The 13,847-nt window shown below is 37.8% G+C and overlaps 1 protein-coding gene across 7 annotated transcripts in view; it reads right to left on the minus strand.

The window, feature by feature from the left end:
• LOC121327841 (probable ubiquitin carboxyl-terminal hydrolase FAF-X) overlaps positions 1-13,847 on the minus strand; it is a 70,809-nt gene that overhangs the window by 18,767 nt on the left and 38,195 nt on the right. For 2 of the 7 annotated variants that reach the window (XM_041272097.1, XM_041272094.1), the window contains exons 17-30: positions 11,862-11,957; positions 11,466-11,677; positions 10,735-10,975; positions 9,447-9,596; positions 8,558-8,678; positions 8,189-8,319; positions 7,647-7,925; positions 4,537-4,662; positions 4,140-4,277; positions 3,771-3,937; positions 3,315-3,423; positions 2,797-2,943; positions 2,560-2,706; positions 1,619-1,826 (exon numbers count right to left, since the gene is read on the minus strand). In XM_041272097.1, coding sequence (XP_041128031.1) covers positions 1,619-1,826; positions 2,560-2,706; positions 2,797-2,943; positions 3,315-3,423; positions 3,771-3,937; positions 4,140-4,277; positions 4,537-4,662; positions 7,647-7,925; positions 8,189-8,319; positions 8,558-8,678; positions 9,447-9,596; positions 10,735-10,975; positions 11,466-11,677; positions 11,862-11,957 — 2,272 coding nt within the window. Of the gene's footprint in view, positions 1-1,618; positions 1,827-2,559; positions 2,707-2,796; positions 2,944-3,314; positions 3,424-3,770; positions 3,947-4,139; positions 4,278-4,500; positions 4,663-7,646; positions 7,926-8,188; positions 8,320-8,557; positions 8,679-9,446; positions 9,597-10,734; positions 10,976-11,465; positions 11,678-11,861; positions 11,958-13,847 lie in introns of all 7 variants that reach the window. The other 5 variants (XM_041272096.1, XM_041272092.1, XM_041272095.1 and 2 more) reach the window with 3 other exon arrangements.

A 13,847-nucleotide genomic window follows, 5' to 3' on the forward strand; every position in this document is an offset into this window, starting at 1 on the left:
GTGTGTAACAGGACAGCTGGACGCAAACCGGTGACTTTTGTCACATAATTTCATAATTTCTTTTATTACCTGATGTTAAATAAAAGATCAAAATTGTACATTTTATTTTATTATTATTATTTATTTATTTTTTTTAATTGTTTCAATCCTAAAATTCTAGGTGATGCAAAACTTTTGGCCATAGCTATTCACTGTGGAGGTCTGGAATAATAGACTTTGGTAGATAGAATATTATTAAGGTTAAGGTCAATAGACTACTAAAAAGGTTGTCTCAAAAAAGACAAAGCCATACATTGAGAACTTGTTTTGTCAGCTGGATCATCCAAAAAGGGGCTAGATAAAATACTTAGCTTGCCAATGTCACTGCTGCAAGTGGCGGGTGGGGGGGCGCAGAGCAGTGGGCGGCTTTTTCTTGGGGCACCCTGACTCAGCTAAGATCAGCCCCGTGCGCTGCCGAGTGTTGCTGTTCACTCTATTTGCTAAATAAGAGCTATATATTTTGGAAGATAAAAAAAAGCTGTACGCTTGGATTCTTACAGCCGCTACAATCCTATAACATACTTTTTTTTTGTTTTCTGTAAACCTTCACCAGTCTCTTGTGATCTCACAAATAAATATTAAAAAATACTTACTGTACCAATACTGCACTAATGCAAAGAAAGAAATGATAACATTGTACTCCTCATTGATCGTCTTTCTACAACAAATGTAAAGCATCCCAACTCTCTCCAAAACACAGAATATTGTATTTATTATATAAAATTTACCTTCCAAAAATTCCGCTGACAGATAGGTAAATTGGTAGGTTAGGTTTAGAGGAGGACAGAGACGCCGCCGAGAAATCCTGACTATAGAGAATCCAGTCGCTTATTCACCAGTCACAAACACGGATTGTAAGCGAGTGGATTCAACTCCTGCTGCTGCAGACTCCATGGGTCGGTATGCTATAAGGTCCCCCCCATGCCTGACTGAGCAGGTTGTGGTGCTTGCGCAGTCTCCATGGCTGGCTGCTCAGGAGCTGCATCAGGGTTGAATCCTGGGCTGACATAGCAGGAGCAGGGCACTTGTGAGCCAAGATATCAACTGCCAGCGGGTCCCCGTCTCCTATTATGGAGAACAAGAGGGGCCAATGGGTCGATTCATGGGAGGCAAAGATCAATCTCTGCTCTCCCGAACCTCTCCAAAATGAGGCGCACCACCTTGGGATGAAGCTTCCATTTTAAGGCGCTGGGAACTCTCCTTGAATCTGATACCAGGCTCAGGTCAGATCTTGAAAGGAAAAATGGCGCAGAGATCCGTGTGCACAGTCTTATACCCCCCGTGGAGGTCATGACTGTGTCACTGGCTCGGCTGAGCGGCTTTGGTACAGAATATTCAAGTTTCCGGGTCTTTAGGAGGTAAACACCCATGCAGTAAAGGTTACATTTCATACTTGAAAAAGAACTTGCAAACTCAAGCTGTGCAGCAAAATTACTATGCGTAGTCTTTCCTCATTAAATTTAAATATCATGTGCAATTCTTTTTTTTTTTCAATGTATAAATCACCCAGTACGCAGCTTATCTGGAGCGTTACTAGTAACAATGCCTTTTTGTTAAGTGGCAAAAAAAAGAAACACACCTAAATAGTACATGTCAGTTAACGTGTCCACAATCTGCTTGAGGTTTCGGACACAGCCCACTGCTAGTGCAAACAGTAGCTCAAAACCGGCATTGATAGTAGCTGGAGTACTGCAGACTGGAATGGCCTGCTCGGCTGGAAATTCTCCACTCTTCATGTACTGCAAGTACACATTGGAGGCTGGGAATATGAAGTCATCGATCAACTCCTAAAGAGGGAAAACAAATAAATAAACATCTTACCACACTTGGGCAGCTTATTTTCTGGCAAAATCAACAATTTAAAATTATTACCGTTAGTATAACAGTTATAATACGCTATGGCAGAAGTAGATATAACGGTTTAAGTCAAATCATGCTGCAAAGCAAACCCCTGAATGGATTTAAGCCTGTGGGAGACCTTTTAAAGCATGCTCATACAGGACCATCATGTTCGTGTTTCTTCAGCTTTGCAAATGACTGACAAGTCAACTGGTCAGCTTGTTAACAACAATAACGCTTTATTTTATAAAGCACCTTTCATGACAAGTCATCACAAAGCGCTGTACATAAGAAAAATATTAGACATATAATTAACAAAAAAGCTTAGTTTAACAAATAAGTTTTAAGGTGAGATTTAAAAACACTCAAGGATTCACAAGGGCATTCCACAACCTAGGGGCATAGGAACAGAAGGTCCTGTCACCCATAGTTTGTAGTCTGGTCATGGGGACACAAGAGACCAACATCAGTTGACCGCAAATTGCATGTAGGGGCATAAATAGACAAAAAGTCAGTTATGTAAGGGGGAGACCTAGTCAAGACCCTGGCTGCTGACTTTTGAACATACTACATAATACAATATATATTTAAGCCCAAAATACATTTCAGCAAAGAAAAGATAAACCAAAACAAGAAAATGTATCTGGTATCATGTTTGAGGACAATATGAAAACCACGCACCTTAATGAGGTTGGCACCACCTTTTTCACAGCCAATATAGTACTTCTTTTCTGGGGTTTGGAATGCTAGCAATTCCTTTGTGACACCTATATGGCCCTCCAGAATAGTTTCTTCTACCCCGGTCTCATCAGTTCTTTTTACTTCATCCTGCAAGAGATGAAGAAACCATATGTTTTTTAGTCTTTGGATATTAGAAAAAAATATATCACTTTCAGAAGAGAATAGAAATAAACTTACCCTAATCCTTTTTAACCAGTCAATTTCATTGTTGAGAAGAACCTCAGCATTTGGCAGGTTAATGTTGCTGTTGTAAGCGTAGTTTAGCAAGTGCCTCAACAATGTAAAGTAATCTCCAGCGTGCTTAGCTCTTTCCTTTGCAGTGCTCTGGAAGTGAAACATTCAAAATGTCATTAGCAAGTAAACAAAAACACCTTGAAACCACCGTTACTTTATGAAAATGTGTAATTTACTATAATGTAAAGCTGTTTACTTCACAAATTATAAAACAAAAGCTAAATCACTGAACAAACAATCCCAAAAACGGCTTTTTTTGACACAGTAAAAATTGTTAGCAGATGTGTTAGAAGTTTATTAATTATTCATGTCAATCTTTCAGTACCATCAAGACCAATTTATTTCAGATTAAATATTTATTCAAATTTGTCTGGATTTAACATAGTAATCAAACCTGTCAGCAAGAGGGCATAATGCATACTGTACATAAACAGTTATGTACATATATAGTGCAGACTTACCCCTAAAACTGTGAAAAGCAGAGTTATGAAGAATAGCAGGGGCCGGTGTCCCATGCAACACCTTGTGGCCATCAGAAAAAACTGTTCCTGAGCCATCTGACGAACAGACCTGCAAAGATTTGAAAATCATGTGACTTTCTATCATAGAAGAAGAAGCATATCAAATGTATTGATCTATTAAAGCTCCCATTAGGTACACTAAACTGCCCTTATCCCTCCATATGACATCACCATAAACATTCTGAACATGAAAAAAATGCGATACATAAAATTGGCAGATTTTTATAACTTGCGCTACAAGAATGCCATTTATTCATCTCATTTTAATGTGTGACTCTCTAGTTACATTAAGTGTAACCAGACTGACTCTCTCTATATTTGCTAAAGAATCTATCAAGTTTATTAACTAGATAAGCAGGTTTCTAGATATGTACAAATGTAAGCTTGATTACTTACTTGCTCTGACAGTGCAAAAGCAAGTCAATTATGAAGGTCTGCCATGCCTTCTCTTTACTAAGTGCATCCAACGCAGTTGGGATTAAGGCAAAGCAGAGAGTCATAACTTCCAGTGCTTCACAGCAAACCTGTTCGTCTTCTGCATCTGTTTCATTTCCTGCATTTGTCTGTAAAGGCAACATTGTAACACGAAAGTTAAAATCTTTAAGGTGTTAAATACTTTAATGGTCATTTTAAATGATGGCTATTACAACCAGGTGCATTTACATATGTAAGGCAACATGGAAAATAAATCTATTTAATCATCTCTTCAAATGTCATATTCTTAAGATTGCAAACTGTGTACAAGCAACAATTGTAGTACCCTACCTTTTCATAAATCTTGCTAATCTCTTCATTTGAACTGAACACAAACTGCACGGTACCACACCCTGATGCCCAAACTATCTTCTGCACAGCTCTGATAACACAAATGTCTGGGATGTATTTTGAAGCCTGGAAGAAATTCTAAAAATAAAACAAACAATACACAAGGAAATTGGTCAACTTGATCAAGTATCTTACTCAATTAGTGCTACAACTATAAAATAGTACTGTAGTATTTGTCCAATGACTCCACATATAAATAATAGTCAATAGGTCATACCGCAATCAAAGCTTATTTGGTGGTTTATTTTACCTCACAGCACGCACACACATACAAATGTCTGTAATAGTGGCTCTCACATACCTGAACCCCTCCCAACTGAGAGGAAACTAAACCAACCTCATCCGATATCTGCTGGGCAAGTCGAATCGCTACATTTCGCAGCATACATTCCGATGATGGATTGGGAATATTTTGCAGAGCATTCTGTAGCACTATAGCCTGGTCGTGGGTAGCCTGGTTAATCTGGAAAGTAGAATTGAACAGCTTTAGAATTGAATTGAAAACCGTTTTAAAATGGCATTTATATAGTTTTAATTATATATATTATATATAATATATATATATATATCTATATCTATATCTATATCTATATATATATATATATATATACACACACACACACACACACACACACAACCAATCAAAAGTTTGAGCACACCTGCTTGAAACCAGGTTTTTCATGATTATCTATGCTTTTAACTGTATAAACTTGTCTATAAACACTTAATATTTCATTATATGATACGTGTACTTATATAAGCTGATAATCATAAGTGAATTGCATTCAAAAATTTAATTTTTAAATGAAAATGTAAATCTTGTCAATTTCAATGAAATGGTCACCCAAAGCAAGGGGATTTCAGTCTGAAGCCCAAGTCAGTTAAGTCTGAAATGTGTATAACACGGTGTTAGAACACTGGCCTAAGTATAAAAGTGTCTTTGTTAGATGTTCTCTGAGTTAACTAGCATGTTACCTAATTAACCTTTTGTCATCAATTATTGTTAACAGGTGAAGGTCCAGGATTACTATAAATATAGGTAGCATAGGCACAAGTTTGTCATTCCTGAATGTAAGGGAGCAGAAAATGGCAAAATACGCTCAGTTAAGCAAAGAAAAAAGATGTAATTTCTTTAAGACAAATCGCAAGAACTTTGCAAGTGTCTGTAACTGCTGTGGCCAAAACCATCAAACGATTTGAAGAAACTGGCACTCATGAGGACCAACAAGGTCAGGAAGGCCAAGGGTGACCACCGAATCAGAGAACAAGTTCATTCGAGTCACAAGTCTGTGAAACCGGTGACTAACTGCCCCTGAAATACAAGCTCAGCTAAATGCTAGTAGAAGTACAGATGTTTCATCAACTGTTCAGAGGAGATGTGTGTGAAGCTGGCCTAACTGGAAGAATTTCTGCAAAGAAGCCATTGTTAAGAGTGCAGAATAAGAGGAAGAGACTTGCCTGGGCTAAAAAACACAGAAACTGAACGTTTGAGGAGTGGAAGTCGGTCTTCTGGACCGATGAGTCAAAATTTGAAACATCTGGGTCCAACCGCCGAGTATTTGTAAGACGCAGAGAGCGTTTGCGCATGAGTTCTGCATGTGTGGTTCCCACTGTCGAGCATGGAGGAGGCAGTGTCATCGTCTGGGGTTGCTTGCTGGTGACACAGTGATCTTTACCAAGTCCATGGCAAGCTAAACCAGCATGGCTATCAAAGCATACTTCAGAGGCATGCCATTCCATCAGGATTATGGCTAGTTGTGCAGTCCTTCATTCTTCAGCAACAGCATAGCCCGAAACACACCTCAAAATTGTGCAAGAACTATATGGCAAGGAAGGAAAGTGAAGGACAACTCAAGCCAATGACCTGGCCTGCCCAGTCTCCAGACCTCAATCCCATAGAACTTGTATGGGACGAACTGGACAGAAGAGTCAAAGTAAAGCTACCCAGAAGTGCCCTACATCTCTGGGAATTGCTGCAGATGAGCTGGGAAGAAATGTCGGGTGATTTCCTGCCTAAGCTTTTTAACCAAATGCTTTGTGTTTGTGAGGCTGTTATTAAGGCAAAGGGTGGCTATTTTGAGGATCCAAGATTGAGAGACAATTTTCAATTTTCTTGCACATTGCTTTGATACTCCGTTTGTTTTGTATACTGTAATATGAGTTTTCATTTTCAAGTATTTACAGAAACGTATATGACGTAAAACATTGTCAATTATGAAAAAAACCTAGTTTCCAGCATGTGTACTCAAACTTTTGACTGGTACTGTGTGTGTGCGCGCCCCCGTGAGCCCACACACCTCCCCACCCACCCCCACACACACAGTTGCCCTTTGCTGATGATGTCCTTCCCTTGGAATTCCATGCCGACATCACCTTAGACACAGCTGCTCGTGAAACATCAGCAAGTTGAGTTGTCTTGTTCACTGACGCTCCTTGTCAAACACGCCCCAACAATCACCCCTCTTTCAAAGTCATTGAGGTCTCCTCTTGCAGCCATAATTATAGGCAACCAGGCCTGACCAGCATTTTTATACATGACCCTAAGCACGCTGGTATGTTATTTGCTTAATTAACGAATGAGCCACACCTGTGTGGAAGACCTTGCTTTCAATATATTTGGTGTCCCTCACTTACCCAGGTGTTTCAATTTTTTTGTCCACTACCTGTGTGTGTGTGTGTGTGTGTGTGTGTGTGTATATATATGTATATATATATATATATATATATATATATATATATATATATATATATATATATATATATATATATATATATATAAACTCTAATAATGCAAGATCTACCACTATCAAAATACACTGTTTCCGTTAAGTGGCAATGTTTTCAAAAGCTAGTTGACGGGCAGGGACTGAAGCCGGCCATCAGTTTGACTGGCAGCAGGTCTGTGCCTTGTGTGCTTATTGAAATGAAGGCATAAAGCATGTGCAGTTTCATTTGATATTTTTGTGTGTGTTTTACATCAAGGATAGTAAGTTTGCGCACCCTGCTATCTTTTCAGTAGAAAATGCTTCAATTCATGCCGATAATATATTAAGAACTATTGTGTAACATATCTAAATTTAAAAATGAGGACATGAAATATGAATGTTAAATACATTTTTAAAAACAAATTGTTATCAATTATTTTATTTGATTTCTTGTTAAATTAAATAAGTCTGCTAGTTGAAAGGATTTTTTTCAACTTTTCACTAGGCCTACTTTTTCCTCTATAACTACACCTATGTGCGTCGCTTTAAGAGTGGACAGGTGTCAGACGAGTTGTGGTGTGACTGGTAAAGCATTTAGCGACCCGTCATTGTGAGAAGCAGCAGCACCTTAAAAGTAGGATGACTGACATGCGTTCATTCCAGTGCAAGTGTTTTTACAGATTTGTAAGTTTACAAAATTAAGAGACACTTCAGTTAAAATTAAGACAAAAAATAAACATACCGGTGACGCAGGGCTTGTTCCTTCTACGACCGGCTGACAAGCTTCTGCCACTGCCTTCACATGGCCAAAGCCAACTGCTGTTAGTAACAATTTGGCTATTTTTAGAGCATTGAGATAGGCACCCCGTCTTGTTTCCATGTCTGCATTTGGCAGGAAGTTATTTCTTGTGAGCATGCTCAGAACAAGGGGCAGACCACCACTTTTTAAGAAGTTGTACTGGAAGTCACTGGCATCTTCTCCAAGGGTTCCACTGGCAGGCATTAACAAGGCATACACTACCTGTACAAGACAGACTATATTTTAAAAAAGGAATTTGTGCAGTAGCAAGATCTACACCTGGTTTCATTCTGAACTTGTGTTTAAATCACTTCATAAATGCAACTTAAAAAGTACCAAAATTCTATACATTTAGTTTCAATATAAAATATTTTTGAGCTTGTTTCCTGCTGGTAAATATTGAATGTTTCAAAAGAAAAGGTACTGTTGGTAAAAAAAAATTATGAAAAAGGTAAAAAAATAAATAAAAGGTAAGCTTTACAAACCTCTGTTAGGTACAGCACTTGAGAAGGAGAAGGACCAAAAAAGAGCGAGTCCAGATTTGGGCTAAGGCTATTTTCACCAAGCTTTGCATGGTCTAGGCAGATAGCTCGTAACTTTTCTACTGTAGTGTTATCTGGAGAGAGAGAGACAGAGAGAGAAAGAGCGATTAATACATTCTAAATTAATCCTCCACCCCCCACCCCCCAATTAAAAACAGGCTGATATATTTTCAACACTCTCGCAAAGATATATATATATATATATATATATATATATATATATATATATATATATATATATATATATATATATATATATATGTCATATGTATATATGTGTATATATATATAGATCTGTGACTGGAAACATACCAGGAGGCATAAGCTTCATGAGGACACGCGCACCATCTCTCAGCAATGGCATGTTTAAACTGCAGCCAAGATCAGCAACTTGCCAAAGAAAAGAGATGTATCTCAGATGCAGAGACATTATCTGAAACAGAAACACAGTTTGTTAATGCACAATAGCAGCTTGTTGTTCAGTTGTACCAGCTGCCCTGGAACTAAACAGATTTCCCTAAGCAAGACATAGTACACAAACAGCTATACTGACATTTCTAACCAAATTATTACGAAAACCAGTCTATGTTGGTTACTAGATCTGAAAAATACACTTTCGGTCCTTGATGTGACAAAAGTAAAAAAAAAAAAAAAATTATATATATATATATATATATATATTATATTATTATATATCTATATATATATATATATATATATTATTCTTCCTGCAAATACCTACAGAACCCAAAACCACAGCGAAATTACATAGTTTTACGGCTGTGCTTAATGTACACAAGCTCCCTCACTCAAACTACTTAGGAACTTTTATAATTTCTGCATTCACGCCTTACTGAATTTGTCAAATATATAAAAAAATAACAAAAAACCCTAGCAGATTACATTAGAATAGACACAGCTACACCTAAATATACCCCTTTATTCTCGGTTTGCATGATTACAAAGTTTATGTATGAAGCATCTTGATTAATTTAGAAAGAACATTTTATGAAATGTCAGGTAAATACACAGGCAAGCCCTCAGTCATGACAGGGTTCCTTAGATTTAGACTGGAATAGCAAATGTCATTTTTCTGATTACACCAATGAAGACAGTATTACTTATTTCTATTTTTCCACCCCACCAGTCCTCAGATAACTACAGCTTCAGGTGTCGCAGATGAATAAAAGACATCAATTACCACTCCAGGAAGACAGCTTTCTACTTCTGGGTTGGGCCCATCACTAAAGTGGTTACCATGGTTCCCCGGAGACCCAGTTGATGAATCAGAGGAACTATCAGGACTTGAAGGCATGTTAGAGCTGACCTGTGTAAGCTTGGCTGTGATTAACTGAAAAACACAGGCAAAGAAAAACAATTGTAAAACAAATACAAACCAAAATGAAAACAGTTTGATCATAACTGCCGGAACTAATATAATTCCTAATAGAAAAGGACAGATGCTTAACCTCTTCAACTTCAGATGCAAAAATGAATGTGCAGTCCAGGTTAAAGATTATTGTATTTGGTATTGGCATTTGGAAAAAAGGCAATACATTTATACGTCATATGTAATATAGCAAAACACACAAAAGTTGAATCTTTTTTTACATTTTATTTTTGTATGAACAACAAAAACAAACTACACATATATATATATATCTATCTTAAACTCTTCTCAATGACTTCACAGATAGGGATTTTTTGCACGGAACACAACTGGATAATAAAGTTACATGATGATCTTGATCTTTCGTTCCCGACTTCAAAACACATCCCACATTATTAACATTGCCTTAGGGCATAATGACAGAGAAGGAATCTGAGCTGCAAATCTCAGTACAATGGGGAAGCAGCCACAACGCTGTGCCTTTATTTGTTTATTTATTTGTGTAGCAGACGACTAGCGAGCTGCAGCCACGGAGCCAGCACAGACCCCACAGCATCACTAGCACTGCAGAGAACAGCACAACATTGTACTACAACCGCAGCACTTTTCCATGCACTTGTGGATTACTGTGCCGTTACTGTTTTGTGAAACCCACCGTTTTACCCCATACCATTGCTGGTATTTGGGTAAAATGGTGGGTTTTCAGTTCCAAACAGAAAGTTTCACAAAATAACGGTGCTTAGTATTAATAAATAATTGACTCTTTTGGAAATTATATGACTGTTTGGACATTCACTTTGTCACCCACGCCACTCACCTCCTGACAGGCATGTTTACAAAAAGACTGAATAAGACTGAAGAAAAATAAAAAAATAAAAATAGACTAGACGGCAAACCCTGACATACGCAGGCACGGCATGGTACTGCAAGTGCTCTTTCATTTGACGTACATGTGTACGCCCTGGAGCTGAAGTGGTTAAGATATAAACAGGAGTAACAGCTTTAACTAAACTTAAAATCACATTATTGTACCTTGTGTTAATGGATACTCTCAAGCCCATTGAAACAGAACTAGAATGGACTAGCCAATGACACTTACTGTTTTGTCTTTGAGATTGAGCTGACCAATTAACTTCCGGTCATCTGCAGGATCGACAAGTTCACCACCGATGAAAAGTTCAATTTTTGTATGTGTGCTGTTGGCCTTTATTCGAGTCAAGATGCACCGCCGTACTGATCCAATAGTGTCATTCGTGTGAGACCAAATATCTAAATCATCTACCTGCCGACCTTGGTTGGGGAAGCGTACTATGAGCGTAATGTGTTTGCCACGAAATGCCCTGGAGAGGAGAGAGATGAGAGGGGAAAAAAAAAAAAAAAAAGCTTAAATGCTAACAACTTTAAACATCTTTCCACTGGATAAATAGAAAAAAACATTATTTTACCACTGTCCACAACAATCATGTTCTATCACTGCAGCAATTCCTCACAACAGCTCAAGAGAACGGAAAGTCAGTGGGTGTACTCCAATGACCAACCCAATTCCCTACTTACACCTAGGAGCTCGAGAGCGGATATCAGCCAGAAGATGTTTGCTGGAGCTCACTTGAATTCCGGCCAGCAGAGACTGCTGTAACGCAGTGAGGAAAAACTAGGATCTTGCCTCGTATGGCCCACCGTACCATGTAGAGAACTTTCCCTGCCATGTTTGTCTTCCCATCCTGCTGGTGTACCACAGCCAATGCAACATTCCCCATGGAATCTCCAGTGAAGCTTGACTAACTTCTTAAGCATTTGAAAGTTTAAAAAATATGCAGCTAATTAAGATACCTTGACATAGGCAGAATCGTCCTCTCCTCGTGGTAATCACTGTCACACTCATTGATGTACTCTCTTAAAACAGTCAGCACTCGAACCATTCGAATTGCCTCTTGTCGGGCACAATTAATACTATCTTTGTCACCATCCAAGACACACAATGTGTCATAGGAGGCTTTCAACCGGTCAAAACAGGATTGGATGAAGTCTTCATGAATCTCTACCTGCGAGAGACATTTGAAACCATTTAATTAACCATGTCCAACCACTAGAATACAAATTTAACTACACAGACAACCATTAGCTTTTTGTGGTATTTTCTTCTCCACCATTTGCAGATGTATAAATGTATTGAAATATTACCATATAATACAAGTATTAATCTGCACACAATCCATAGGCATTTACCTGGTTAACTTGTAATTTTGGTCCAAGATTTGTGTATATCTCTTTAAGCAAATCTATTGCTCTACTGCCAATGTCATCACTTCCCTGAATCACAACCTGTTGCAAATAAAAACAGTATTAATAAAATACACTCAAACAGAACAGCAGGATATCATTTCTACAAAAGCTCTTAAAGTACTAGCCTAAGTTTTTAAATTTCTTATCTATTAAAACTAACAACATTATCCCCTTTTTTGCCGCTACTAAAGAAAATCACCCCCTTTGCTGCAGTTCAGTTTCACTCCAATAGTGTAGCTGCAATCAGGTCATGTGACCAACTGCACAATGAAAAGGTTAAAAGCAACACTGTCAACACTGACACGCTCACATTGGTTTAAGTATTTTCTTTAAAAGTTGCCAGTATAATTTGCAGAAAACAGCCCAAATACATGCAGATAACCATATGGACAGCACTGACTTATAAAAACATAATACCCTGAATAAAACTTTGCAACAAAACTACATATATAAAAAATGAAGCCCACTTCAAAGTAGATGTCCCCAGTATAAATGCAAAGCCAATAAATCATAACAATACATATACATATTTTCACAACCAGTTTCATACACTAATACACGTTTAAAACGGCATCATTATTATTACTAATCCTATGCGTAACACTCCCCCGCCTCGTATATTCAATCGTTTGGTCTAGAATCACCTCATCTCACTGTCCTATTGCAGCCGCTTAAGAGCGAATGAGACTGAGGTTTTGAAACAGAAGTGCATACGTTTTATTAAAAAAAAAAAAAAGGATGTGTAAGGCCACAGGTAACCTTTATTTGCACGCTGTGATTGCGTTTTATCTTTTAAATAAATGTTTAGCTTATTTTATCTACGTTATTCCTATATATGGGTCTAAAAATAAAAACTGGTCCAATTATTAGGCTACATCTAACTGTAAAATGTGACACCTTGGCACAGCGATAATACAGGTTCCCTTCAACTCTCTTACACATTATTCACACCTGTTGTTCTAGACCAGGAACACTACATTCAAACTTTTTTCATTATTTATCTCACAAGGGTTTCTTATGGTTATTCTATTCTTTGCTTATTTGTACGGGTTATACCCATGTATATCTCCATATATTAATAGGAGCAAAACAGTTCAATATTCTACACATGAAGTATGGAAGCGGTGCACTCACAGCCAAAGAGAAGTAGGGGAGTGGCACTCCTCCGTGACCCCCCAGCACTACACCCCTGCCTAGGGGTTCCATTGATGTACAAAGAAAATATCAGTTCTCTAAACACACATTTCATAAAACAACAATGCAAGTATTTCCCATGTAAACACAGTTACCGGTATATATTGAGATTGCTGAGCAAAATGTAGATCACATTAAACAACTCTAAAGTAGGTCATTTGCTACCACGGTTTCTAACCCAATTAGTAACAGTATATTTTAGTATATGTACTTAAATACAAAATTACTAAAATGAGACTATTAGGCGTTAAGACATCACAACATCACCTGGTACACTCTGTTCTGCCAAATGATTACGTACAGGAAGAAAACAACATTTTGATCCTTGTCTGGAAGCAAATAAAATTAGTGAATACCTGTCTTTCAAAAAGAAAAAAAAAAACATAGCTAACCCTTTATTATGCTTCAAAAGATGCAGGGGTGTAAAATTCGTATCGCCCAACGCCCGGGACAACAAGATTTGTGTGATGGACAACAAGTTTTGCCGTTATACTTTGCCCAACGGACAAGTAGTTTAAGTAGAAAAACTACAAAATGCAGAAAAACCTGACAGGTTATACAGAAGTTCTTTAAAAAAAATGGGGTTCAGTAATGATAAAAGTGAAAGAACGTTAATTAAAATCAGAATTCCACAAAGCAGCAGTAATAGTTGGCAACAGTGGCGTAACTTTGGTTTCAAAAGTATGTGTGTGGGAGCAGTTTCTGTAGCTGAGGCATGCATGAAGATTATTCTAT

Source organism: Polyodon spathula, chromosome 15 (assembly GCF_017654505.1).
Source record: "Polyodon spathula isolate WHYD16114869_AA chromosome 15, ASM1765450v1, whole genome shotgun sequence".
Taxonomy (NCBI): domain Eukaryota; kingdom Metazoa; phylum Chordata; class Actinopteri; order Acipenseriformes; family Polyodontidae; genus Polyodon; species Polyodon spathula.